The sequence below is a fragment of the Amblyomma maculatum genome, chromosome 2 (assembly GCF_055883805.1).
Source record: "Amblyomma maculatum isolate TAMU_Amacu chromosome 2, ASM5588380v1, whole genome shotgun sequence".
NCBI classification, from domain to species: Eukaryota; Metazoa; Arthropoda; class Arachnida; order Ixodida; family Ixodidae; genus Amblyomma; species Amblyomma maculatum.
Window position 1 is genome coordinate 189,443,948 of NC_139345.1, and position 25,941 is coordinate 189,469,888.

The following is a 25,941-nucleotide window of genomic DNA, read 5'->3' on the forward strand; positions in this document are numbered from 1 at the left end:
GATTCTCGAACAGAAGAGCATCGTGTTACCTTGGTCGAGTCACTAGCTGAGACGGTTAGCACAGGCTTAATCGGCGAGAAGTCCGAAGTGACGCCGTTAAGCGAGGTGAACTGCAGGCCGACCCAAGCAGCTGTAGGAGGTACAGTTCCATCAAATGAGAGTGGGGAACTGGTAGTAACTGAACCGTCTCTCGAGTCGAAAGCAGAAGCTTGTGGAGAGCGCGACGGAGATGAGAAAATTTCGGTTTCCGAAATCAGCTGTGTCGTAGAGCAGGGCACACCGAAAAACGAAGTGCCGATCAGCGAAACTGCGCAGCCCGCGAGTTGTGATCAGCCAGGGCAGACCGACGAGGAGTGCGCGTCCGCTGTAGAGAGCGAGACTTGCGAAGGCGGCAGCGAGCGACCAGAGCAGAGTCAGAATCGTTCGTGCCCTGATACCACGCTAGGTTGTATTCGCGAAAGCAACCCCAGTGCGAACGCGGACGTAGCACACATGACCCTCACGCTATCCGAAGCGCCCCAGCTGTCGAATGAGCTTGATCGTGCGCCGGTTAGCGCTGAGCAATGCGGCTCATCGGAGGGCCCGTGTAACGTGAGTGGCGAGCTGCCAGAGGAAATGCCTAGCTTGAGGGCTGGCGTGAGCGGTTGTCGTTCGGACTTGACGGAAAGTGAGTCATGCGCTGCTGGCCGCGATGCAGACGCGGCGCCGCACTTTGACTGCTTTGACCACTCAGACGACACCGGTGTCCTACTAGCTCCGGTAACCGCTAGCTTGCCAGAGCTCGCGCCGAAAGAAAGTAGGACTAGAGTATTCAAGTGCTGCCACCGAAAAACGCGGAAAGGCAGGCGCGAGAAAGAATGCTGCCATCGTAAGGAGAGCAAACGATTGCAGAAAGAAAGCGGAAGGCTAGTATTCCCGTGCTGCCGACGAAAAACGCGAAAGGGCAGGCGCGATAAAGAATGCTGCCATCGTAAGGAGAGGACACTCAAACGATTGCGAAAAGAAAGAAAAACGCCTGTGTTCCAGTGCTGTCGTGTAAAAAAACGGAAAGGCAGGCGCGAGAAAGAATGGAGCAAGTTGAGGCTATCGCGAAAAAGAAAGCGATTATCCCGAAGGCACAAATGCGCCCATGCCGAGAAAATGCGTGACTGGTGCGCCAAGCGTAAAGAGAGGGATAGGTTGTTTAGCTAAGCTAGTGACTTATGCTCATGCGTTTCTTTGCACAGAAACAGGAAGGTACGGTTGTTCCGTGAAACGGACAGCCGAAGCTTTAGTGAAAAGGGTGATCTCAACGGTAATGCCGATGGCTTAAGTCGAAGCCCTTAACGTGAGAAGAAGCCTCAATTTTCACTTGTTGTTTTTCTTCCTGACATAGGATTTTGAACAGATTGCATTGCATTATTTTTGTTTGAAGTGCTGTTTTTGAAAATGCGATTTTCAAATTTGTAGACGCGTTCCAAGTGCTGCTGAGCTGCCCTTTAATGTAGATGGGGGCATAAGAGGGAAATAGTCTGGCAAAACTTAGTGAAGTTTGTGCCGTGCTTGCTGGATAACCAGTTGAGTTTTTAACGTGGTTGTGATGCTGTAGGTTGTCAGAAATCTCTCCTGAAGACAAGTTGCAGTGTGCCTTGGAAACCCGGACTTGCCAAGGACTTCTTCAGGCTGTTTGAGCTCAAGAGAAGCTGAGTTGGACGACCCCGGCTAGCAGCAACATCCCGATCCCTCCGGACAGCGGATGCAGTCCCCTGCCCTTCGGGATCTCCCTCCCCCGGCGGGGCAGTCTGTTACGTTTCTCCCCCGAGAAGTGGGACAGCTGACGCGGCCACCGCATAGCAACAGGCAGAACCGCGAGCGGATCGGCCATTTCGGCGCCGTTCATCGGCCGCGCAACGCTTCCTCCCGCCGACAAGTCTCAGCGTGTTCCTGCCACGCGCCAAATGTGTGTGCGTGCGTGTGTGTGCAAAAGCTGGCCGAGCCTGGAGATCGAGGGAAAGTGCGTCGCCCTCTCCTGTCTGCAGGAGGTGGAGGAGATGAGGTCGGAACACCTGCGATTGAGTCATTCGTCGTGAACCAACATGTTTGGCTCTCCCTTTCCTGTGAGGGTTTACCCTTTCCCTGTGAACTGGAAAAACTATAAAAAGCAGCGGCCGACTCCGCTGGGACAGAGACTACTTTGACGCGCCGTTGGCACGACGCTAGACACCAGCTGTGTGAGAGTGTCTGTAATCTCTCCGGGTCAGCTTCACTGCCCGTTTCTTCAAGATGTTGCAGTAAAGGTTGTTTCGTTAGAAGACGCTTCGTCTTTGCTGGCACCTTTGATGCCGTCCGCCGTCCACGGAGCCGCAAGGCCAACGCTACCGAGGGGCCGCGCGCCGCAGCGGTACGCTACCCCGGCACTCGCGACCTCAAACGTAACAACGCCGAAACCGTACCTGCAAATTTATTGCTTAAACAAGCGTTTAAATGCGTCGCCCTTATATTACGATTATATTACGTAAAAAAAACACACTTCGGGAAACAAAAAGAATATCCAACTACAATTCTGAAATTTTTGTTTCAAAACGTTTTGTATTTTTTTATTATTATGACACCATTTTATTAACCTTACTAGAATAAATTTATTTTGAGACTCGGCCTGCCCTTTTGTTTCCCCCCACTCATCATATGCCTAATGTTAGAACATTTCGTCAAAACACTCTCATCGACTATTCCAACACTCTGCACCATTTACGCTTTGATCATCGAAATGCCTAAAGAGTCAGATATTTGAAGTATACTTGCGATTTCAGGCCATTGTATCCTAGGTGTGGCGTAAACAACTTCCCGGCGTCAGCATGTAGCCTGAAGTTCGGCTACATATAGCATGCTCGCAAAGTTTTCTCTTTACAGTAATACGTCTGGGGTACGGGAGAGCATCCATCACTCTCATGGGAAAAAAAAAAGAAGGTTCTTTTTCGAACCAAAAGTTCCTCTCTCGTGTATGCTTTGCATTATAGAGAAAATCACGAAGAAATAAACCAGCACTTGCTTTAGGACGCTTGCAAAAACTGGCTGTAAATAAATAAATCGGCGAACTTTTGAGGTGTCACAGACGGCCGTTTAAAGAACTGCTAAAGTACAGGCAACGGCCTAGTTGATCAATTGGCCTGAGGCGTGCGGCAGCAGTGGTGGTTCTTCGCGCTAACGATTTCTCTGCTTTCTTTCTGTCGCGGCCCCACGAAGTCCGAACTCGGTCTGAGACAGCAGGGGCGGTAGCTTCACAGTGAAGGACCGCCCTCAATGTATTCTTCCTGACGTCATTCTTGCTACTGCGAGACATTCGTCCCAGGCCGCAACTTTATCTTGCCATGGCGCCGATCGGCTTTTACCCGGACGGCGAGCACAAATTTATCTTGCCTACAGCGACGTGAACTCTCAGGAGCGCGGCGAGCTTCCTATGCGACACCCGTGACATACGGTGACGCCCGCCATGAGAGACCACCTGAGATTGTTTTACCGTGTACATTGACGTCATCTCGTTGCGACGGCCAAGCTCGAACTCTGGTCCTCGGACTGAGTATTGCAGCATCGCAACAACTGACCCCTCACAGCAGGGCAAAAGAAAAATAGGGTTCAGACTGCACCCATATGATTTTGCGAGAATGTACGGCTTTAACTTCGGATATTAGGCAATAGTGGACGGGACACTCTGGGGTATTTTAAGGTTTTTCTTACGCGAAAAGTTTTTTTATAGTGACATTTCTGTCGCAGTTTAAAAGCGAATCATTAAGCACGCCAGTGACAATTCTGACATGTCGTGGAACGTCTACATGGAATACATGGCAAACGACGATTTTAGAAACACGTATGTTCCTTAATAATTACTAGCTTTTTCCTGCAAGTGCTTAGTTCGGTTGTGATGCAGCCACACTGAATATAAACTAATTATATTGTTAATAAGAAATAAATTTTTAACTTAAAATGGAGTTTAAAGGAGAAGGATAAAATTGCTTTACTGCCATCCTTATTAGTGTACACACGATCACTTCGCATTTATGTTTTTTCTGCGAAGTACCGATCCGAGAAAAATTTCTTGGCGATGCATGTCGTGAAAGCTTATTTGACTGCCCAATAAAAGAAAGGAATATTGTGTTTCTTTTAATAATGTTGAAATAAACGCACTCTAAGTATTATACAATATCGAAATACGAATTTCTCTATGACGTTCTGAACTCCTGCAATCAACTGTCTAAAGATGTCAATCTGCGAGACGTTTTCCGTGCAGCTGGAGGCGATATGTTCCGATAAGCGACACGAAAAGAAGCAGCGGCGATTGAAACACGCCCTATAGCAGCGGTCAAAGTCTGCTTTCTCCCATGGTTACTCTCAAGCTGCCTTTTTGAGCGGTATTGCTCACGTATGTGGCAGTAACGAAAAATGCTACTAGTGCGACGTAATCGGCTGCCGGTAAATGAATGCGTTTTGTGACACAGAGTCTACATGACCTGCTTCTTCTGCTTGGCATATGAACCCATGGGTGTAACAGACCATTCAAAGCCCACTGAAAGCAGCAAGTGCCACTCACGATGTCCAGAATTGAGCGCTTCTTGAAGTGTCTCCGCAGCCAGTCCATGATGAGCGCCCTGCGGTTCCCTAGGTGGCTCGGGTACTGCTCCAGCACGTGGTTCACCACAGCGTAGTCGTCCGCGCTCCAATCGGCTGGCTCCTCTCTGTGAAGATGCCGCGTTTTCTAACCATGGACATGATGCGGAGTATAAAATTAAAGCCATCCTAACTCGTGCCAGAATTGCCGATGATGGTCAGCGTGACTTGAAATGCCACAAATTCAAGAGCAATTGCTCAAATATGTACGTTTCTTCTCGCTGGGGTGAAGGTAGTCTGCCAGCGCTTTAAAGATAGCCGTTCAAATGCTAGGCGTGTAAAACATAGTTTACACCAGATGCCTTGAAATAAGTCTATTTTAAGGCGAAGCCTTTTGATTGCTCTTAACTCACCCGCGCGTACGCGCGATCGCGAGAAGTGTCGCGAGATTTCGCGAGATACCGCGAGACTGTGACGTCAGCAGGCGATTTACGCATCTACAAAGCTGTTCCTACGGCCGTTCGATCCAGGCGTCCACGCGGCTCTTTTCATTTAGCGCTTTCTCGAACGTCGCACCACATAACATAGAGAAGAAGACGCAGTACAGCAAGCATCAGCGCCGTTTCAAATTGGTTTACAGGAAAGAAAAGGCCCAGTATCTGTCACAATTCTCCACGGAACACTGAACCGAGCCGTAAGGAAAAGGAGGAAGGTAGGAGTGGAAGAAGAAAGAGAGACAGAGGTGTCGGTAGTGGAGGGCTGGGGATCACCGTGCTTTATTATAAAGGCTTTCGCCTCATCGCACTTTAGTGGTTCAATGTGCCCCCTAGAATTTTTTCATGGGAAATCATAGTGCAGAAATCGTGAAAAAAAAAGGGGGGGGGGGCTGTTCTTTGTTTGTAGTAGAATTTTTGACAGCTTATCATCTAGTGCCACTGAAGTGGATACTGGCAAATATGTCCCTTCTCAAAGCAACCTCGAAACCTACTTTTATCAATTTTCATTAGGTGATGAAGGACGCGCCACGAACGAACCTACAGTATTTTGATGTCACGCTTCTTTTTTATGCGCAGAGTGAGGACATCAGCGAGCGCATAATTAACCTTCACGGCGGGTAATTGAGCGTACCTGACTGCCACGGTGGTTTCGTGGGTCCTATGTGGTCACAAAGGATTAGTGAAATAGTTTCTGTAAAACTGTTTTATAGGAAGGGAAAGACACAGCATGTCACTTATACCGGCGGATGACGTCTGAACCTCGCCACAATAGAAGAGAAGTTAGATGTGAAAGTAGAAAGAGAGAAGAGATGCCAGAGTAACAATTTCGACCACGTGGAGATCTTTAATGTGCACTGACGTCGCACATCATACAGACAACTTTGCGTTGCGCCTTCATAGAATCCCGGCCGCCGCTGTCGGGTTCGAACCACCGTACTCAGGTTCAGTAGCTGATTGTATTAACCACTGAGCAACCGTGGAAGTCGAAGCACTCCTCTCAATTCAATGTTTTGGTCATATGGAAGGTTCACTGCTCTGCTCCTGCATATATCCGTATTTAAATTTAAACCTTAATATAAACCATTGACGTCCGCATTGATAGTCTTAGCAAATATTATAAAAGTGGTATTTAAAGAGCAATTCCGACAGTTTTTTTATCATTTCGAGTTATAAATTGTATTACATTCTTTGGTCTGCTTGACTCCGACACACAGAACTGTTTTTCGAAATTCCAAGAATTATGTTTATAAAGAAAGTACAGCAAATCGAAAGCGAAGTTGGTTTCATGGCCAGAAACGATGCTCCAGTTCACGAGACGGTGAGGTCACATTGAGTATTTTGAAAAACACTCGCACATGCGTTGGATGGTGGAATTAAAGTATGGAAATCATGACGCAATACATAAAATGTACGAGATACAAGCCTCAAAATTTCATGATGACGCTGGGAGCGGGCAGCGTCGCGGATGTAATGTTTGTGACATCACAAGCGCAGTGTTGCCTGGCGAAATAGTCTGAACTGAGGCCACGAATATTGCACAATTTAAGGTCGAGTTGCACACGAATGCATTACCGCACGCAGCCTAAATTTGGTACAATGAGTGAGGACGGGGAGGACAACGTACAGTACAAGTTTTACCAGAATATGCAAATGTCGAAAAATATGTCGTTTAGGGTTGATGGAACAAGAAGGAACAGTTTCATCAAATCTGTTTTTCAGTTTGACCCTTTAGTCGTTAGACATTTCCTAGACGCTGCCGTCGGAGACAATCTCATTTATATGGCAAGATTTAAGCCACGCGAAAGGTGCTATCGCACTTCAGCCTGGAAGCTCTGGCTTCCTAAGAATAGAGACAGGCCGACAGTCATGGAGACACTTTAATTAAAAAACACGACTATGCGCACTGGCTGCTTTTAATAGCCGAGCTCGTCCAATAAGGAAAGCCATTCTACATTAGTGACATTGTCCTGTTCTGCTCGCAATAACGTGGAGCGCCCGACGTCAAGTCATGCACGGTCGTTTACATTTCTATATTGGATGGTTGCAGACGCGTGCCTCGCAATCGCAACTGCATTTGCATGATCTCTCTTACAATTACGTGATATACACCGGTCGGTTAATGTCAAAATGTCAGCTAGGGAAGAACACTACCTCTGGGGCCCAAATATGTTGCCATTTCGATGCCTAAGCAAAACAATTAAAATAAAGAAAAGATGACCTAACACAAAAGTAGGGGTGCGCAGATGGTCTCTTACAACCTATATTGTCAAGAGTCTGCCTTTCGCCCTGCCACTCACTCAAGCTTGTGTGCCTTGTCGATGTCCTTGATCTTGCTCTCGAACTTGTGGTCGATCTGCTTCAGTTCAGCCAGCAGGGGCCGCCGCATGCGCTCTTCTCCCGTCCATGACGCCTGGAAGTCATCCTCAACGTTGCGTGAAAACGTGAACCTGCACGGGGAGATAAAGTAAGTTGTAAATTAAGCCTCTAATTACTGGAGGGCCAATATTATCGCCAAGTAATCTTTACGGCTCCCGTAATGTATTTGTTTCATAGACTTGACCACAGTTCGGATTTGCAAATTGAAGTTTTGCTTAACCGTTATGCGCTGATAGGGTCAAGAGATGAAAAAAAAATAGTAATGGTTTAACGCAGGTTAACCCTAGTTGAATTGCGAAAGCAACGGTGGAAGCTTCTTTTGCTTTGTACATTATTCCCCTAGGTGGCTGCCTGTCGCTGGGGTAACGAGAATGCAAACGGTTTTGACATGCTGATTCTGATATCCCCCATGTGAAAAGAGAGGCAGTTGCTGCGAAATGTGATGTCAGGCAGCCTTACTTCCGGTCAGTGCTCGGCCACGTTAGCTGTCAGGCACCACCTGCCAGCGACATGACCGTGATTATTGTAAACATTACGATACCGGGCTTTATCTAGCAGTGTGAAGCTATCGCTACAAAGCGCTTGCGACCGTCAGACAGCTCTCGTACCAGACAAACAAGAACTTCACAGTCTTGCGAACGTAGTAGTTGCATTATCGTTCAGCGCTTACCTTGCATTGTTGAGGGGCGAGGCCTCAAACGCCCTGGCCACCTCGGCGTCGGCTTCCCTGAACTGGGCCTCCAGGCTAGCCGTGAGCTCGCGCGTCTCGCGATGGGCCTCTCGGAGTTCGGACACCATCTGGGCCTCGCTGTTGGCTGACGGCTGCGCGCCTTCTTCTTCCTGCTGGTCGTCCATGAACCCGAGTCGGCAGGCCAGGATTCGCCTGGTGGTGGGCGAAACGGCCACCTGCCGTGTGTGAACGGACTACGCTCAGCGCCGCCACGCATATGCGGCGCGGCGAGAGTGTTGCCCCTGTTGCCGCAATGCGCGAAGGCTAACAATCACACGCTTAACTAGAATGGTCCAATTCTTCTTAGAGCTCTGCTCGGATTGCATACTAGCTTCTAAGTGGCCGCGGCCTGGATGCCTCTCCTGTCACTCACCCGAGGATGACCCGTTTCCTTCCAATACCGCCATGGGTGCGGCCTGCCAAATGTCAACCTCAAGCCCGCAAAAAATATAATTGCTACGCACGAGTCACAAATTTGAATTCGCTGCTTGCTTAGAATTCAAGTCGAAACGTTGTCTTTTCAGATAGGGGCACGAAATCTTTTTTGTACTGTCTCTACCGTAGTGACATGTTTTTTTTTTTTCATAAAAAGCACAAAGCTCTAAATACTACAGATAACAAATTCTTATTATGACGCCTGTTTCCAATCTAAAAAGTTTGGCTTCATTGTTTACATAAATGTGCGTCAGGCAGCTTTAGAATTAGCACCCAGTTTATCACGTTATCATACAAAGCAGAACCTGCAGTAGCCTCTGTTTCTACGACCGAAGTCAGCTACAGCTGTGCCGCTTCTTGCCGTCATACAAAACGTAGGAACATTATTTGGGCTCTTAAGTATTATGTCATGCGGGTGTATAATTTTACAGGCCACATCACATAACACATTCGTTAATTTTTTATTACCATGACATGGGTGTCATGTAATATGAGGGGCCTCACCATACATAAGAAAGCACGGCTCTCATGGCATGATGATATATTTATCATTTCGTTTTATTTTTTTAAGATTTAGTGTTGCAATTTTCGAATTGTTGTGTCCAGAGAGATGACATTAGTACAGATGCAAACATAAATTAACAAAGCAAGAACAAACTAAAAATATGTATGTCCATTAGTGAGTATGTAGCAGTCATCGTTGTAGCCGATACTGCCAGAGGAGAAAAGAGAAATTTTAACTCCGAGTTTGAGCCTAAAAGAGTGGCAGTTAGTATTAGTGATGCTGTCTTTTCTAGTGCCATCGCAGAATTGTATTAAGTGACAGATTCATTTCAAGCCTGTTGCGAAAAAGGAGGAAAAATAAATTCAACTCGCAATATCTTTTTAAACTCTGAATCCAGAGTAGGTGTGGAATTCTGTCGTAATTTTACAGGCTGAGTCTTCACTTGATAATGAAATATGAACATAACTCATTTTCTTCACCCTTTTGCTGCACCTAGTAGTTTATTTATATATATTTATTTTCATTCACTATACTCTCAATGCCATCTTGCAGGTTTTCCCAGGCGCGGGCAAATAGCCGGCAAAAGCAACTACAAATCCAATGACTTCCGTTCGAAGCTTCAGCAGTGAAATGATAAAACGTTCTGCACATCTGGCATAAAAAAGACGCAATCAAGCAAATAAACCGCAAACGACACATGCGTTTACAGGTACATAAACCAGGACCAGAAGTCCAGTGCCATCGAGCGCCTGCGGCGAGGCATTATTTCGCCTGCAAGAAATTCGACTTCTAATGCAGCAGCTCTCACGCGCCCGTTCGGCGGTTCAGCCACGTCGCCGTTATGGCTGTAACTAAAAAGACAAGCCACACGAGAGTATCACGAGCCAAAGAAAATTTTCCACAGGAAGAAGAGCCACGAGCTCTGTGTCGCTCACTCGTGTCTCCTATTTCTCTTTTTAAAAATATTCTTTCGCTCGTGAGAACACAGAGTGCCACGTAACTGCGCATAAATACATGCAAGCATCATTCAAATTATTTGCCTTAATGTATCACAAAATCGCTCAAATAGATGCGCTACAAGATCGCATCAGGGTGCACCGTGACCGTCCGTAATATTTCTTTAACGGAAGCCTTTTTACATACCTGATGGGTGGGTTTTAGATTGCACTAAATGCTCGCTTATTCTAAATTTTAAAGCTTTTATTTGACGGTGTTCTTCCCCCCCGCTTATAGCAGGTTTCCTCTTTAAAGTTCCTAGCAACATTGAGTGATATATCAACTGCTTTCGAATATGAACGCAAACATTTTTATAACGCTCCTCTGTCTCACGCGCATTCCTAACACCTACTTTTTTGCATGCTGGTTCGCTAATTCTAAAGTAACACCATGTAGTCCAGCTTCAAATTTTTATCATGTCACTGGCTTCTCTACAGAGCACTAGTGACGCTTGACTTGGCAATGCGTAACCAAGTCGCTTATAGACATTGCATCACATTCGTAAGTTCGAAAACCACTTCGCTCTATTTCTTGAAGGACAGCGTAGTTCGCTCACCTGAACCACTCAACTCTGGAGTCTGCGCTGTCCTGGAACTTTGTGCGGTCCAGTTCGAAGTCGATCCAGTCTTCGAGACACTGGCCGGCCTCATCATCACTGGTGATACCCGTAGACGATATATACCTGCACAATAGGAACTGTTCAGATTGGCCACAACAAACTATGAAAAGAAAATAGTGCCATCACAAAGGTATGTTTGTTGGGATGACACATGTGTCCTCCACCAGCATTTAGTGCGTTGGTCAGAACGCTAAATCAGAAGTCGATTTGGCTCCGGATTTCATGAGGTTCAGATCAAAGCAATGCTACGTGAATGTGTCCATCGTTTGAGCGCGCAAAATGCTGGAAGGGCATTCACTGTGTCGAATGATTCAGAATCATTTTTTTAAGCAGCTACACCACACTCGATATAGAGGCTATGTTACTGCATTAATACCGTTTCTTGGGCTAGTTGGTTCATATTTGTACTGTGAAAAACTGCGCCGAAATAAACACACCACAAGACAGAAGACGGGACAAAGGCGCTATTTGTCCCGCGCCTTTGTCCCGTCTTCTGTCTTGTGGTGTGTTTATTTCGGCGCAGTTTTTCACAAGGCTATGTTAAATCGGGTGTTCAGCTACCAAGAAAAGCCGGAGACAAGAAGGCTACAAAGTCTGCTGTCATTTGTCTACAGGGGTTTGACATAAAGTCGGGCGTCGCACGCAGGGGTAGCGAGTAACTTGAACTACGGTTAGTTACAGTCGCTTCTTCTACTTAGGCGCCGTATTTATAACGGGCTCATTCGTTACATTAGGAAACATTTCGCAAGCCTGCTTCCATTATTCACCTCTTGCAAAAGTGTATGAGTAAGTTTGTATTAATTAGGCCGCGTAATTGCGTCCATAGAGGGCGCTGCTAGAAACTTTGCAAATACGCAGCGAGACGCCCTCAAGAAGGAACGAAATGTTCTCAAGGAAAGAACTGCACCGTAATTAAATACGGCTGCACTTATCTCGCCAACGAGTCAACTCCTTCAACTACGCTTACTGTACCGCTTAGGAGAGGAGTTGGTTTCTGCTCGGAATAAGGAAGTACTTCTTTACACACATAATGGCAAATGAGCTCCTTAATTAGACTATCTGTTTCTAGTGACGGCGCCACGAAAGAGCAGCACACGACAGAACAGCATGGGTCAAAACAGCCCACAAAAAACTGCGCAGCGGTAAAAAAGCACAGGTCAAAAACAGCATGCGCCAAAACAGCACACAAATACAGTACTGTGGCAATACAACATAGGTAGAAAACAGCACAAGGTGCGAAAAAGCAAAGCGAAAATTCAGCAAATGAAAAAAAAACAACAACAACGTGGCGACAAAAGATCACACGTAAAAAACTGCAAAACGACAAAAACGCGCAGCGCAGTGCGGAGCAGAAGATTAAACGACATAGCGTATCTTCGCAGAAGGTTAAACGACATAGCATATCCTCAGAGATTGTTTCTGTTTCATTGTGCCGGAAAGGCACTTCAGCGAGATTTCAGATGAATATTTTTAACATTTTATACTTCGAACCACGATGGCGAATGAGGAGGAAGAGGAGGAGGAGAAAAGGAGGGGGAAAGGCAGGAATGACCGCATTAGAAAACATAAAAAAGGTCTCACCAAGGATGCTGACTGCTCACGATGTCGCAGTATATTATTGCTTCTTAAAATCAAATAAGAAGTTCTTTAAATATAGGTAAGTAATCGATCAATTATCAAGCCCTCTTTACAGCCACATGTCTAATTGGTTTAGAAATTCACCTGCATAGGCAGCAGAGATATATTTCTCGTACTTTTTAAAATACAAATTTGTACGAGATTAAATAATCACTCCTCTGCATTGTTCCATTATGCCCATGTAAAATCCGCAACTACCGACGAATTAATGTCTTTCTGAAGACTTGATTGAATAGTGGAAGATACTTTTCAATAAAGCTCCAAAACGCGACTTCTTCGACAACGCTGAGCGGGATTTTGTCATCGGCTTCAATACCCAGTAGAATTATTCTATTTGTTTTTCCCCTTCTAGAATGCCTTCAGGGAAGGCTGACTAAGTGAAAACTGCAGTGAAGTTGATAAAAATAGAGGGTCTTCAATGCAGTCAAACTCATGTCCAGAATTTGATACCAGCGCGAATAAATTATTGCTAATGTGAAGGCGTCACCACTCGAGGCAGCGCAATAAGTCTTAAAGGCCTATTAACACGATGTTCAAATATATCTAATTTTCATGTGCCGGGTGAAATAGTATTTGCCGTTCTCTCTTCCCTCAAGCTCCTGGTCGCAATCGGGGCCCTTCTGTATGGTTGACTTTGAGTCCTCCAGGCTGTATGGGTATGCACGTAAAATGCCTGTTCAAATCTATATCCATTCGATGCCTTTTCGCAGTCATTCCATCGTGTGTTTAGAGTTTCTTCAGAGAGCACGGCAAGTCCTTCATGTTTGCGCCATCCACAAAGTTCAACTGACTCGAGGGTTGCTCTTCTCGTTCCAGAGAAGACTCGACAGACGCTGGCGCAGGAGGCGCTTTCGGCGGCGGTGCCGACAAAGTGAGACATTCCCTTACGTCTGTGATGCGATGCGGAATGGGGCTCGACTAGCGTGCTGGGAATACTATGCTCTCCGGAGTAATCTGATAGGCCCTCCCCCCCCCCCTCCCGGGAAGACACAGGCCGTTTGCCTTCGGGCTGGACAAAGCGATTGTAGACAGAAACACCTCTACCTTTTAAGCTGAAGAATTTGCTGTTCAAAACACTGTTTCCCACGGCGGGGTTAGCCGCATAGAGCAACCCTTTCGTCCTGAACCGCGCCGCTGTACTAACCTCGAAATGGCGTGCGACTTCCAAGCGCCAATCATCATGCAGAATTAAAAGATTAAATCCACAAGGGCGTGTGGTAAGACCCAATGCAGGGATCTCAAATAAAACTTCGACAGTTAAAAGGTATAGTTTTTAAGATACCAAAACGATTACTCAAATAGTAAGATATAAACTGAACCCGCAGTGGTATGGCATGTGTATAAAAAAGTAAAGTGACTGCACAAACTGCAGCCCGACAGCCATCATATATGCACTTGAATGCATTGCAATAAAACACGTGCATATGTTATGCAGCTGTTTTGCGAAAAAGTTCTCTGAATAATCTAACAAATAATGGCTACAGTGAGGCAACAAACAATTTTGAAATTACGTCAGCTGCTCAACCGAAGAGAGGGAGAGACTGAGCTCTACTTGGTAAGATAAAATTTGAGGAAGTTTTAAACTGCAAGGCTAGGAGTCGACCAGCCAAGGTCTCATGGGACTAGCGGCTGCGGGGGCTTGAATGATTCCTTTATTTTGTCTATCCCACGTGTCTTTATTTCTAATGCCCCCTGAATATTTTTCCAACTCTGTACATGTTCATATCATGTTGATCGTGTCTGCATGGCCCCTGCAATGTTTGGATTTTTCACCGCAATGCCCCGGCTAACATTTCCTTATTACGATATTATTCTTCACTTTTCGCTGCTGTAACCCCCTCCAAATTCCTTCCCCCTTCTCGTTGAGTTTGCGATTAGCGTCCGGATATAGCTTCCGGCTTAGTTTATTATAGTTTTGGACTGCTTCCTCGCACCTATATCAACCTACCTTTGTTCTCCGAATGTCCGAATGTGAGGGGGGAGGTGAGCAGGCTCGGAATGTGAGACCTCGAGCCAGTCATATATGCCCCTTAATTCCCTGCCATAGCTTGCGGGGGCTCATATAGAGATAATATTCCCCTAGCAATGTACGTTGCTGGGCGATTTAGTAGCGAAATACGGAAAACAGCGCTGACAGACAAAGGACAAGAAAAAGGAGGTGAAATGTGGATTTAAGAACTCCATCTTTACACACAACATGTCCGAGTATTGTGAGCTGGCGGGCACCAAAGCGGCACTTTTTGAGGTTGAGTTGAAGACCGGCGCGGGTTAGGCAGGTGAAGACCTGGCGAAGTCGAGTCAGGTGGGTCGGGAAGTCGGTTGAAAAGACGACGATATCATCGAGGTAGCATAAACAGGTGTTCCATTTCAGGCCGCGCAGTACAGTGTCCATCATTCTTTCAAATGTGGCTGGGGCGTTACAGAGTCCGAATGGCATAACATTAAATTCGTATAGTCCGTCTGGAGTAATAAAGGCGGTCTTAGGACGATCCGCCTCTGCCATGGGCACCTGCCAATACCCGGAGCGTAAATCGAGTGAGGAAAAGAATTCTGCGCCTTGCAAACAGTCTAGGGCATCGTCGATTCGTGGGAGGGGGTACACATCACGACGAGTGATTTTGTTGAGGCGGCGGTAATCAACACAAAATCGTATGGAGCCATCCTTCTTTTTAACTAGAACCACAGGAGACGACCATGGGCTACAGGATTCTCTAATTACTCCGCGTTGCAGCATGTCATCGACTTGTTGGGCAATAACACGGCGCTCAGTCGGGGACACCCGATACGGCCGCTGATGGAGAGGTGGGTGAGCGCCAGTGTCGATGAGGTGGGAAACGGTCGTCGTGCGGCCCAAGGAAGATTGCGGAATGTCGAAGGAGGCGCGGAATTGGTGTAGAAGGTCGAGAAGTTGCTCGCGGTGGCGCGGTTCTAGAGTGCTGTCCACGGAATGGTCAAAAAGGTCCCGCTGTAGCGGATCTGAAGCCACACGAGTTGGAGTCAAGGCGTCAACTTGGCAAACAGGGAATGACACATCATCAAAGGTGAACAGAAGGTCCACGGGCTCGATGCGGCCGAGGCACTCCCCTTCGATCAACATAGCGGGAGACGGAAGAGGATTGGCTACCAGAAGTGTGCTAGCGCCGTTTTTCATGTCAAGGACGGCAAACGGCAGCGGTAAGTGGCGGCGGCGGCAGACAACGTTAGAGGGCACAAAGAGGACTGTCGCGGCGGTGGTAAAAGAGGCAGTGAGGGGAACCAGAACAGCGCTAACGGGTGGGATGGTTGTGTCATGTGCTACGAGGAGTTTGGTCGCAAAACGAGGACACGGCTCGTGGAGCAGGGCATCAGACGGTGCATCACTCGATTCAATGAGCTCTACTTGAGGACTGGCGCAGTCAATGATAGCATGATGCTGGGACAGGAAATCCCAGCCAAGAATGACGTCATGAGAACATGTGGGGAGAACGACGAATTCGATAATGTACAAGGCTGCAACAATGACGACGCGAGCAGTGCAGATAGCTGTCGGCTGTATACTGTGAGCGGATGCGGTACGAAGCGATAGTCCCTCGAGAGGCGTAGTCACCTTTCGGATGGAGCGGCAGAGTTTTTGGCTGATAACTGATACAGCGGCACCGGTGTCGACGAGCGCAAGAGTATGAACACCTTCAACGATGACAGGAATAACATTCGCGGGATTAAGACGAGGACTTTGAAATTCGGTCGGATACGCAGTTCGTGCCTCGCGAACTGCGGCGGTTAGTTTTCCGGCTGGGTAGCGGGTCGTCGGCGCATTGGCGAAATGGAGCGGCGACGTGGTGATGGCGAACGACGAGGGCGGAAGTCCGGAGGTTCAGGGGGTGCTGTTGGAGGACCCGATGGGACTGGGAACTGGGGGGCCAAATAAGGTGGCGCAGGCCGTGCAGCAAAGGCCATATTTAATCGGCGCCGGCAGTTGCGTGCAGTGTGTCCGGGGATGCCGCAGTGGTAGCAAATAGGCCTGTTGTCTGCAGTGCGCCATGGAGATGGTGTCTGACGCAAGGGGGGAGCAAAGGCTGTTGGTGCGGACCGCATGGGGGGCGAAGCATAGGCATATGCTGGCTCAGGCGGTGGACTTGAAGTGACTTCGGCATACGTGCGACGCAATACTTGAGGAGGAGCCGGCGCGAATGCTGGAGCGTAGCTCAGTGGCGCAACGCCGGATGATGAAACTGTGGGCGTGAGTAACGGCATTGAGGGTGCGACCGGAGCTGATTGAGGAACAGGATTAGGGAGGATTTCAGAGACATGCTGCTGGATTGCATGGCGAAGCTCCGGAACAAGGCCAGTTGTTGACGACTCCTTAACATATGGCTGTAGGGACAGTTGGCGCGCGACCTCCTGACGTATAAAAGCCTTGATGTCTTCAGAGAGGCTAGATGACTCCCTCTCCGCGGCTAATCCAGCGAGTGATGCATCAGGCTGGCGAATCAAAGCACGCTCCTTGCGGAGTTCGTCGTAGCTTTGACAGAGGTCGTATATTTCCTTGAGCGTATTGGGACCTTTGGCGATAAGCATGTTGAAAGCGCCGGCATCAATTCCTGTGAGGACATGACGTATCTTAACGGCCTCGGTCATGGTCGGGTCAACGCGGCGACACAAATCAACAATGTCCTCAATATAACTGGTGAACGTTTCACCAGGCAGCTGTAGTCGCGATCGAAGACGCTGTTCCGCGCGGAGTTTTCGGACGGCGGGGCGGCCAAAGACATCAGAAAATTTAGTCTTGAAATTCGCCCAGGTGGAAAAGTCCGACTCGTGGTTTCGAAACCACAGATTAGCGACGTCGCTCAAGTAAAAGATGACATTGTTGAGCTTACGGTTGTCGTCCCAGATATTGTGACGGCTGACCCGTTCGTAAGTGGTCAGCCAATCGTCGACGTCGTCATCGCTGCTTCCGCTGAAGGTAGCCGGGTCCCGTTGACGGAGCGCACCTGTGCAGGTGACGGGCGGAGGCAGGTGCAATGAAGTCGGCTCCGTCATTGGGGTAGTCAATGTTCTGCTGCGAAGTTCCAGGGCGAGATGGGTACAGGGAACTTCAGATTGACCTCCACCAAGTGAAATGTGGATTTAATGGTTGGTTGGAACGTCTAGCGCTGGCAGTACTTTGGGCACAAGGGATCGAATTACCAGCCGCAGGGCACAGCTTCAGCGCGAGCGAGATTGGCGCCGGAGACAAGCGATGGTGATGGCGATGCCGCAGCGTTTTCTGTTCTTTGTCTTCTTTACAGAGGAAACACAACTGCTCTAACGACTTGACTTTTATTCCGAAAACAGCCGAACCGCGTCACATAAACAGTTCTTTGTCCTCCTCTTCCTTGTCCTTCGTCTGCTAGCGTTGTTTTCCGTAATGTTCTGGACCTAGATTTGGTTTTTGTAGAGAAGTTTCGCTGCCACCGCAGAGACGGGCATGCAGTTGTAATTATAATAATTGCATGTTTCGTAGTGGTTACAAGGGCAGTGACTAATTCTGCCGCCCTTATGGAATTATTCCTGACCGTACAGCACGACTATGTTCGCTTTTTCGCGTAGGATAACACCGATTTTTCCCTTTTCCCCTCTTATTATTGTGCATGAATGTTGAAGCAATCTTTTCTAACTTCGAATCTTCGCCGCAATTCTTCAACCCAGCCCTTTCTGCTTAAGCCGTGATGCACAGCGAGCATGTTCATGTGGACCGGAATGTCTCCACTCGGATCTGCCGAGTTTGCGCGTGTAATGCCGATTTCGTTCAGCATATATCTGCTGATTTCTATCTCCATTTGCCTTCCATACTAACATCGCGATGCTGAATAGCGTTGGTGATGAGACTAGTCTTTGCGGAATTACTTCGCGGCCGGCCCCTTCGAGATTTTTATATCCAGATTCGATGCTTGTGTATCGAACCGTTAGGAAATTCTTTTTTTGCAAGCTGTTTAGAATAGCTGCGTGCTCGGTGCTGTCGGAAGCTTTGGAAACGTCCAGCCCCAGGTCTACTTTCGCGTCTTTATTCCTGGCCTCGATCAGCTGGTGTTTTAGCTGCAGCATTATGTCCTACTCTTTGAATTTAAGAATTCAATAATGTTGTCCGGTTATAACCCATTTTATATTTAGCACCTAAATATTTGGCACCTAAACCATTGTTTCATTGATGTTTTCCGGGTGTTCTTTAAGGTTGGATATTATCTTTCATTGCTTGGACGCAAATTCATTATCATCGTTCCCCCTTAAAATTTATTAGAGCAGCTAACCTGTTTTCTTTCATTTAATACCCATCTTAATTTTCTTTCTACCTATTCCTTTATTTCCTTAGGTAACAAACAACGTTATGAAAAAAATACACCGAATTTGAACTTGGAAAATACAGTGTTACGCAAGGAAGTCCGCTGGTACCGTTGATATTCAATATTTCTATGTGTTCTTAGATTTCTGACACCAGCATCAAGTATTTTTATATGAGGATGGCACTGTGGCTACGAATACCTCAGGTGTTTACTCAATAGGCATTGTTTTTTAGTAATACATAAGCGTGGTAATAGAATTCCTGGCACTCAATAAATGGTCAAAAACTAATCTCTACACGGTTCAGAAAACCACACAAACAAACGCTTCTTAATTGAGCCATTTCGCTTACATAGTTCGCATTGTATTCTTTGTAATTGTCCTCTGTCAAAGAGTTTGTGCGGTCAACAACTGTTCGACCTGAAATGAAATGCACTAAAAAAAAGCACGTCCCGCGTAAGAGTGGGTTTCCTCTCTTATTTAGACGTTGGATCATTGTCCTATTTATTTCATTAAGAAACGAAAAGTGCAACATTTGCAGAGTAGCCTCCCACTCGCCACGCTTTCTGTTATGTTCAGACGTCAAATTATACCCGTGTTCTTTTAATTAAGTAACAAAAACAGCACTCGCTAACTCCACACCCTGCTGCTGTATCCGTTCTCATTTAACCTTGGCGTAAATGACTACGATAATTTCCCTCTCCTTCAGAGCTCCACCGTAGTGGGCTGCGCTGTTTCGTCACTTTGGTGTAGTCTTTTTTTTTGTGTGATGTTTCGTCGATGTGTTGTTTTCTCCGTCTGCTCTTTTCTCGCTTTGTTATTTTACAGCATGTGCTGTTTCGACATGCTCTGTTTTTCCTATGTGATGATTTTGCACTGCGCTGTTCTTTGTATGCTGTTTCGACGCATGCTGTTTAGTCATGTGCTGCCCTTTTACGTCCCCCTATAGTGACCAATATTCAGGAGGCCTGGTGCACATAATGTTTCAGCGCGACAAAGAAGAGAGCTTAGCCCCACAATATGCCTTTGCAGAAACGAAAGCCCTGAACATGTGTTCAATAATTTTAAGATTCCCTTAGATATCGACTAAAACTTTCCGACTCGCAAAACTAGTCGTCTTTCCAAGAAATGTGATAGTAGACTTTTTCCCTCTGATAAAGAGAACGGTAAATGCGTAAACCGGTATCTTTAAGGCTGAAGTGATAAAAATCCATCTCAATTTACGAGCGCAGATTGAAGATCACCCTGTTTTTCTCCTGTCGCTTATTTATAACTGTTTAACCTAATTTTCCTGAGCTAGGCGCCGTCTTCACAATTGCACGTGGTTTTTTCTGAGTATGACACACATGGTATCCATTTTTTAATGCGTGCACACCAACTGCGGTATGGGTTGCGTTACATTTACCTAAATAATAAAATTTTCTGCTAATGAAGGCGCAGCAGTAAGGAACCTCAACATTTAGACAGTACTGCCGTTTAATGAGCGCTGCGCAGAAACCCTTTCCATTGCATGAAATGACCTCCATTTTCTTCTAAACATATTCTTTCTTTCTTAATTCCTATCCACTGTCTTTTTTTTTTCTTTTTTTAAGAACGTAAAATGTCGCTGATCTTCAGCTTAATTCACAATTTTAGGCTATTGCTGTAGCTGCAAAATTATTATTGAAGATAACAAAATTCTTGCGAATGAAATTAAACACATCAGGAGAGCTATACAATGGGGTACGTAATATCGACATCGGACACAGGAAATAAATGATTTTAACAAAAAACTGTACAAGAGCCTAAAGTGTCATCTGTAGGAAGATACTTGAATAATGCTTCCAACCTGTACTAAGAGAGTGTGGTTGGCCTGCCGAGAGCTGAATTACAGTCCACCTAATGCTTGTCGCGCATACGATGCGTTTTTGAGCGGATGTGCTTTTGCTTAAGCATGCAATGATGCATCTACCTTCACGACGCAAAGAAAATATCGAAACATGACATCACCATCATCTGAAATACACCTACTGTAGGGCCTCTCCCATATTTCTCCGACTGAGCCGATCATATGCTAGCTGTATTCGCTTAATCCCTGCGAACTTCTTAACCTCATCCACTCACTTGATTTTCTGCCGCTCCCGGCTACGCTTTCCTTCTCTAGGAATCCAGTCGGTTTCCCTTAGTGACCATCGGTTATCCTGTGTTCACAATATTGACCTGCCCATTTATTCTAACCAGCACATTTGTATCGAAATATTTCTGGCCAAAAAAGTTCAAGTCGCTAACAAGGCTAACAGTCTTAGAATGGGACCCCGACCTGAGCTTGTCGACGATGTCGTTTTTGAGCCGCTCTTCCGCGTCACGCAGCTTCTGGAATTCGTTTCGCCAAACCGAGCGGTGCTGCTGCATCAGCGAAGCTGCCTTGTTCCGAGGAGCATGTTGCATGGTGCCGCCGTCGCCGGCAGAGGGCTGTTGCTTGCCCTGGGAGAACGAATACGAAAGTGTTATGCACGCAAGCAAGGCCGCTGCAGTTTTCTCTTATCTCAGTCAGCGGATCAGCCGCGACGTGGCGAAAGGAGGGAAGGAGAAGGGGAGGGAGGGGAGCGAAGTGAAAGATAGAATGAAGCGCTTAACTCTAGTTTAACACTTCTGAATATATGATTTTCTTTATCGTCCGCTGATACACATTTGCTGATATAGGGACAGGTACGTTCACTGGCGTTTCTTTTATTTTTGTTTGGTTTTTTTTTTCTTCGGTGCAGGCACATACACACGCAGACACACATCGCTCAACGCAGTTACCCTTTTTTCAACGGGACTAGGTGGCTGTGGCCAGAATTTGATCCAGCAGCATTTATCTGGGCAGGAAATCGGAATAACCACTCACCTAATGTGCAACAGCCCGTATAGGCTTCAAAAAAGCAGGCATTTGATCTCTCGTTTCGCATCCAGCCCACGAGAATCGTGAAACGGAAACATTAACTGCTGCTCATTATTGCACTGTCTTCAAAGGCGTCATCAACACTTGAAATCTGGCTCCATCTAAATCATACTATGTCATTCTTAATCACAGAAAACAACTACAAAGAACATTTCAGCGTCCGGGCGACCATTTTTAGTTAGAATTTTCTCTGCAATGGGCTTAGGCTGGTGATGATTACTACAGAAAACATAGATATCCGGCTCAACGACTGAAGACAGAAAGCCTATGAGGCCACGCAAAGCGGAGGAAGTACGGGCGGAAGTAGGTCAAGCGGGTTAGGTGCGTAAACTGCGCAAAGATTCAATCGTTTTTTATCGTAATGCAGCGTATGTGGACGCTGGACACGTTGCACTTGCACAACGTTGCACAGAAGAAACCTTGCACTTGCACAACTCTTTTCGCCCACTTTTTCTGTTGCTTAGTTCACATCGACGAGTGAACGCCCACACACTCACGAGTCCCCGTGCATTGTCACTACGCGCTAACCAGCAGTAAAACTGGGAGAAAAGGGTAAGCTTTCACATAAGTAAAGAAAAATAAATGTTTCGCAGTGTGTTATGCAACGACTTACGTGCAGCGCGGTTGTCACAAAAGAAACAAAGCTGTTAGCGGCGTATGACTGGTGTTAAGCTCGCTGCGAAACTACTGTACTGGCGCATTTCGCAGGGCGACACAATGGTGCGCAACACAAGTTAATTCCTACCATGTGCTTTATTGTGCTCTCAGCCTCTACCACCATTACCCCGAAATGTTTATTATGGTGCACGTACCCGTGTATATTTTCTAATCATTTGCTCAACTCTCCAAAAACAGAAATAGAAGCAAAAATATTTTGGCAAAAATGGGGCGAATACCCTACCCTACTGCTTTGTGAATCTGGAGTCTGGTCACTGCGTGGCGGGGTTCCTCCATTCTGGTGCTCCTCTGTTGGTGCGGCGGTGGGCTTCCGTCCGCCACCGACTTTCTTCGTCAGGCGCTTCTTGCGCCCAAGCTTGCCGCCGCCAGGGCTATTTTGGGCCTTCATTTCCACCTCCATTGCGGCGCTGCATTAGGGGAGGCCGCAAGGAACGCGCGCTGTAAGAGAAGTACCATGTGAGAAATTTTGGCTTCAGATAATCCACACTTTCGTGCAACGGTACATTATAAGCCCGGATATGAATGTTGTCCTGTCTCATTAGCAACGTGGTCCTGTCTCATTAGCAACGTCAACGTGGATTTCAATGCGAAGCATTTGTTTTCCTTTAAATAGCCAGAAGTGTGTCATTTGTTAATCCGGCGGGGCGATCAAGTGTGGTTCTTCGGCACTGCTGTAGAAGTGATCTTTGCAGATTGCAAGACGTTTCCTCGCAACATGGGTGACATCATTTTACGTGAAATCATGGTAATGGGAAGCGCTTTTGAGCACAATTAAGTAACGAGGCTACAAGAGTTCCTTTAATGAGCAGATTTTTAATGAATGCGAAAGTTTAAGTGTTGAAGCCACTATATCAGTGGCATTAACAGCGAAGCTTCTGCAATACATTTCTCCAAGTTAACTGTTTGCATATATCACCTGCTCAAATACAAGAACTATACATACACACCCTTCCCTAATTGATGCCTCATCCCAAACCATCATTATGGACCCGTATATCTCGCTAACAGACAGCTGCCGGAGCAGTTGCGTTATTTTTGATCAAGCTATATCTGTAAACTGAATACGTAACTTAGTAGCAAACATCTGCACTGTACTTCCAAGATGCACAGCATCATATCAGTATGCCGACGTAGACAGCAGAAATAACCGCAGTGAGCATAAACACATCATGCAATCATTGAAAACCACCGTGAATAGAAACCTAAACATTCCCGACATTTCGGAATTCAAATTTATCGGTAACTTGCTGACGTAGATATATGTGTATAAGAAATAAATTGCGCCCGATATCTTTAGTTCAATTATTTTCGGGCTGATCGGTTTACACAGGGATTGTTACTTCTATCGGCCATCAGCATCGGGGCTTAGACGGCCACTCAGAGCCTGGAAGTCAAATAACGTGTCACCGTGTACCGTCTCTCCTACCCCCCCCCCCCCCAAAAAAAAAAAAAAAAAACGTAGAGTGATTTATACGTAGGCATTTGTTAACTGTGGCAACTGTGACGCACCGCTTTCTCTCGTCAGCAGCAGTGCTCAATGCTAGGTTTTCTATAGCATGCTCCAACTAGACAATTATTAATTTTTTCAAGCATGAAACATAAGGGTTTTCGAGATAATATGCACTGAAATAAAGCAGAGAACTTCGTAAGCTAATGCTGAAGACATCTCTTATTTGCAGTGAGCTTGCTGCACTTGCCCATAAAAGGATACAGGTACAGAAGTGCAATACATGCGGGCACTGCGACGGCGAGGAAGCTCAGTCGTAAATCACCTTTTCTAAACGGCTTTAAAGAACATCATATTTAGGTGATGTAGAGCATGATGTTCACCGACGCGTTCGACTAAGTTGCAATCTAATTATTTGCCAATATCTCGTCTCTGCATCTCGGTCACAGCAATGCTAGAAAGTAGAGCGCAAGCTCTGGGCATCATTGCTGAATCTAGGAATGCGACGACACGCACGCACATGTGCGGGCGCAATAAACGCGATGCCCTAAGCGTCCTCTCTTTTACCGCTTCACGCTCTGTTAATCTCGCAATCGCTATTGCCTCTGCACTCTGGCCTGGGTAGACAGGGTGCGAAGCAGCTTGGCGCGACGAGGACTACGAATCCCCATGATTACTGCTCCACCGACCGTGAGAAGGTCCGATATGAACCTGTAGTGGCATAGGGAACGTAACAGTTCCCTCTATTTTGTTTTAGGGGCCGTGCCAAAAATGTGGTGTGAAGTTTGTTTCGGTAAGGTATAAAGGAAAGGCGCGAGAAAGCACCAATGCAATGTAAATCACTGATGCCTGCTGTTCGACAAGCTGCAACAATAAGCTATTACATTTTATATCACAGGGGTGCAGCTGTAACACCTGAATAGTGGTATATTGAGATTTTTCAAATGTATATTTTGCCAATTAGTCCAAGAAATCAGGTTTAAGAGTAAACAGGAAATATCTGCAAAATGTGAGCGTACTCTTTCGTCTTCCCGGCGGGCTTTAAACATTATGACAAAATACTAACACTATTCACTAATTAAATTTCACGCGTAGTTGCGGGAAACCGAAAAGGCGACCGGGAAGGATAGGGCTAAGGCGTCCTGAGCCAGCGTCTTGGAAAAAGCGGGAACCAGGCGAAGCGGCTGCGACCGAGTACAGGTGCACTCCACTCGATCCTTTTCTTATTAGTTGCCTATCTGGCCCAAGCAGACATGCGACACTACTCCTTGAACACCCATGTATTGGTGTATCTGAAACGTTGAAGCGTAATTAGACCAACAAGAGTCAGACGACGTGCCTCTATAAGCCACAGGAAGGTTTCAGGCGAACCACAATCGGGAGCACTTTGTAATCAACGTCTCCTACACGGAAAACCACCTCATGAGGCCCAAAGAAGCGTCTTAGGAGCTTCTCCCTAAGGCCTCGACGTCGAACTGGAGTCCACACCCACACTCTGGCACCAGGTTGCAAATGAACTTCACAATACCGGATGTTGTATCTATACCGGCATCGATGCGCTGGTGGTCTTTGCAGCTGTTGAGATCCTCCGACTGCTAGGGGACGAGTTGAATATCGTGGTAAGCTACATATGAATAGCGTGGATCTATTTGCCTTGACTTGGGACAGCATTGCATCAAGCTTTAAAACCATTTCTCTTCCATTCAGCAGGCGGACCGGCGAAACCGCGGGGGTTGAGCGGCGGTGTTTTCATTAAAAAGTAACGTCAGTAAGGATGTCGTCCAATTCTCCGCGCTCGACATTCACACACATAAAGATAATGTCTGCGGTGCCTTAAGGCGCTTGTTCAGCCCGTTCGCCTGGGAAATGGCAGTATTTCTGAGGTAGTGAGCGGGACTTAAGAGCAATATCTACGACTACCCTCTGCGATTGCAATGCTGCTTGGTGCTGTATGCAAATAAATAAATAAATAAGGTGGGGACATAAACACGGCATCGCGATCAGTGATCAGGAACTTTAGGCCTCCGCGGCGAAGAACAATTGACTTGAAAATCTCGGCTACATCCTCTGTTGTTCCGGAAAGTAATGTTCACGCACGATTCGGCATACCGCGTGAGGTAGTCCGTGCCAACAGCGATCTATCGATGCTCCAAGTTGGACAAAAAAAAAACAAACAAGCAGATCCGTGACATTTGTTTAATGTTAATGTATTTTAG

The 25,941-nt window shown here is 46.6% G+C and overlaps 1 protein-coding gene across 1 annotated transcript in view; it reads right to left on the reverse strand.

The window, feature by feature from the left end:
- The window catches only part of LOC146200743 (uncharacterized), a 40,223-nt gene extending 17,520 nt beyond the window's left edge, over nt 1-22,703 (reverse strand). Inside the window, exons 1-6 of the mRNA XM_084592969.1 lie at nt 22,502-22,703; nt 20,977-21,140; nt 10,677-10,802; nt 8,125-8,337; nt 7,376-7,525; nt 4,565-4,709 (exon numbers count right to left, since the gene is read on the reverse strand). Of these exons, the coding sequence (XP_084449095.1) occupies nt 4,565-4,709; nt 7,376-7,525; nt 8,125-8,337; nt 10,677-10,802; nt 20,977-21,140; nt 22,502-22,678 (975 nt within the window). The 5' untranslated portion in view covers nt 22,679-22,703. The remainder of the gene's footprint in view (nt 1-4,564; nt 4,710-7,375; nt 7,526-8,124; nt 8,338-10,676; nt 10,803-20,976; nt 21,141-22,501) is intronic.
- Between the last annotated feature and the right edge of the window lie 3,238 nt (nt 22,704-25,941).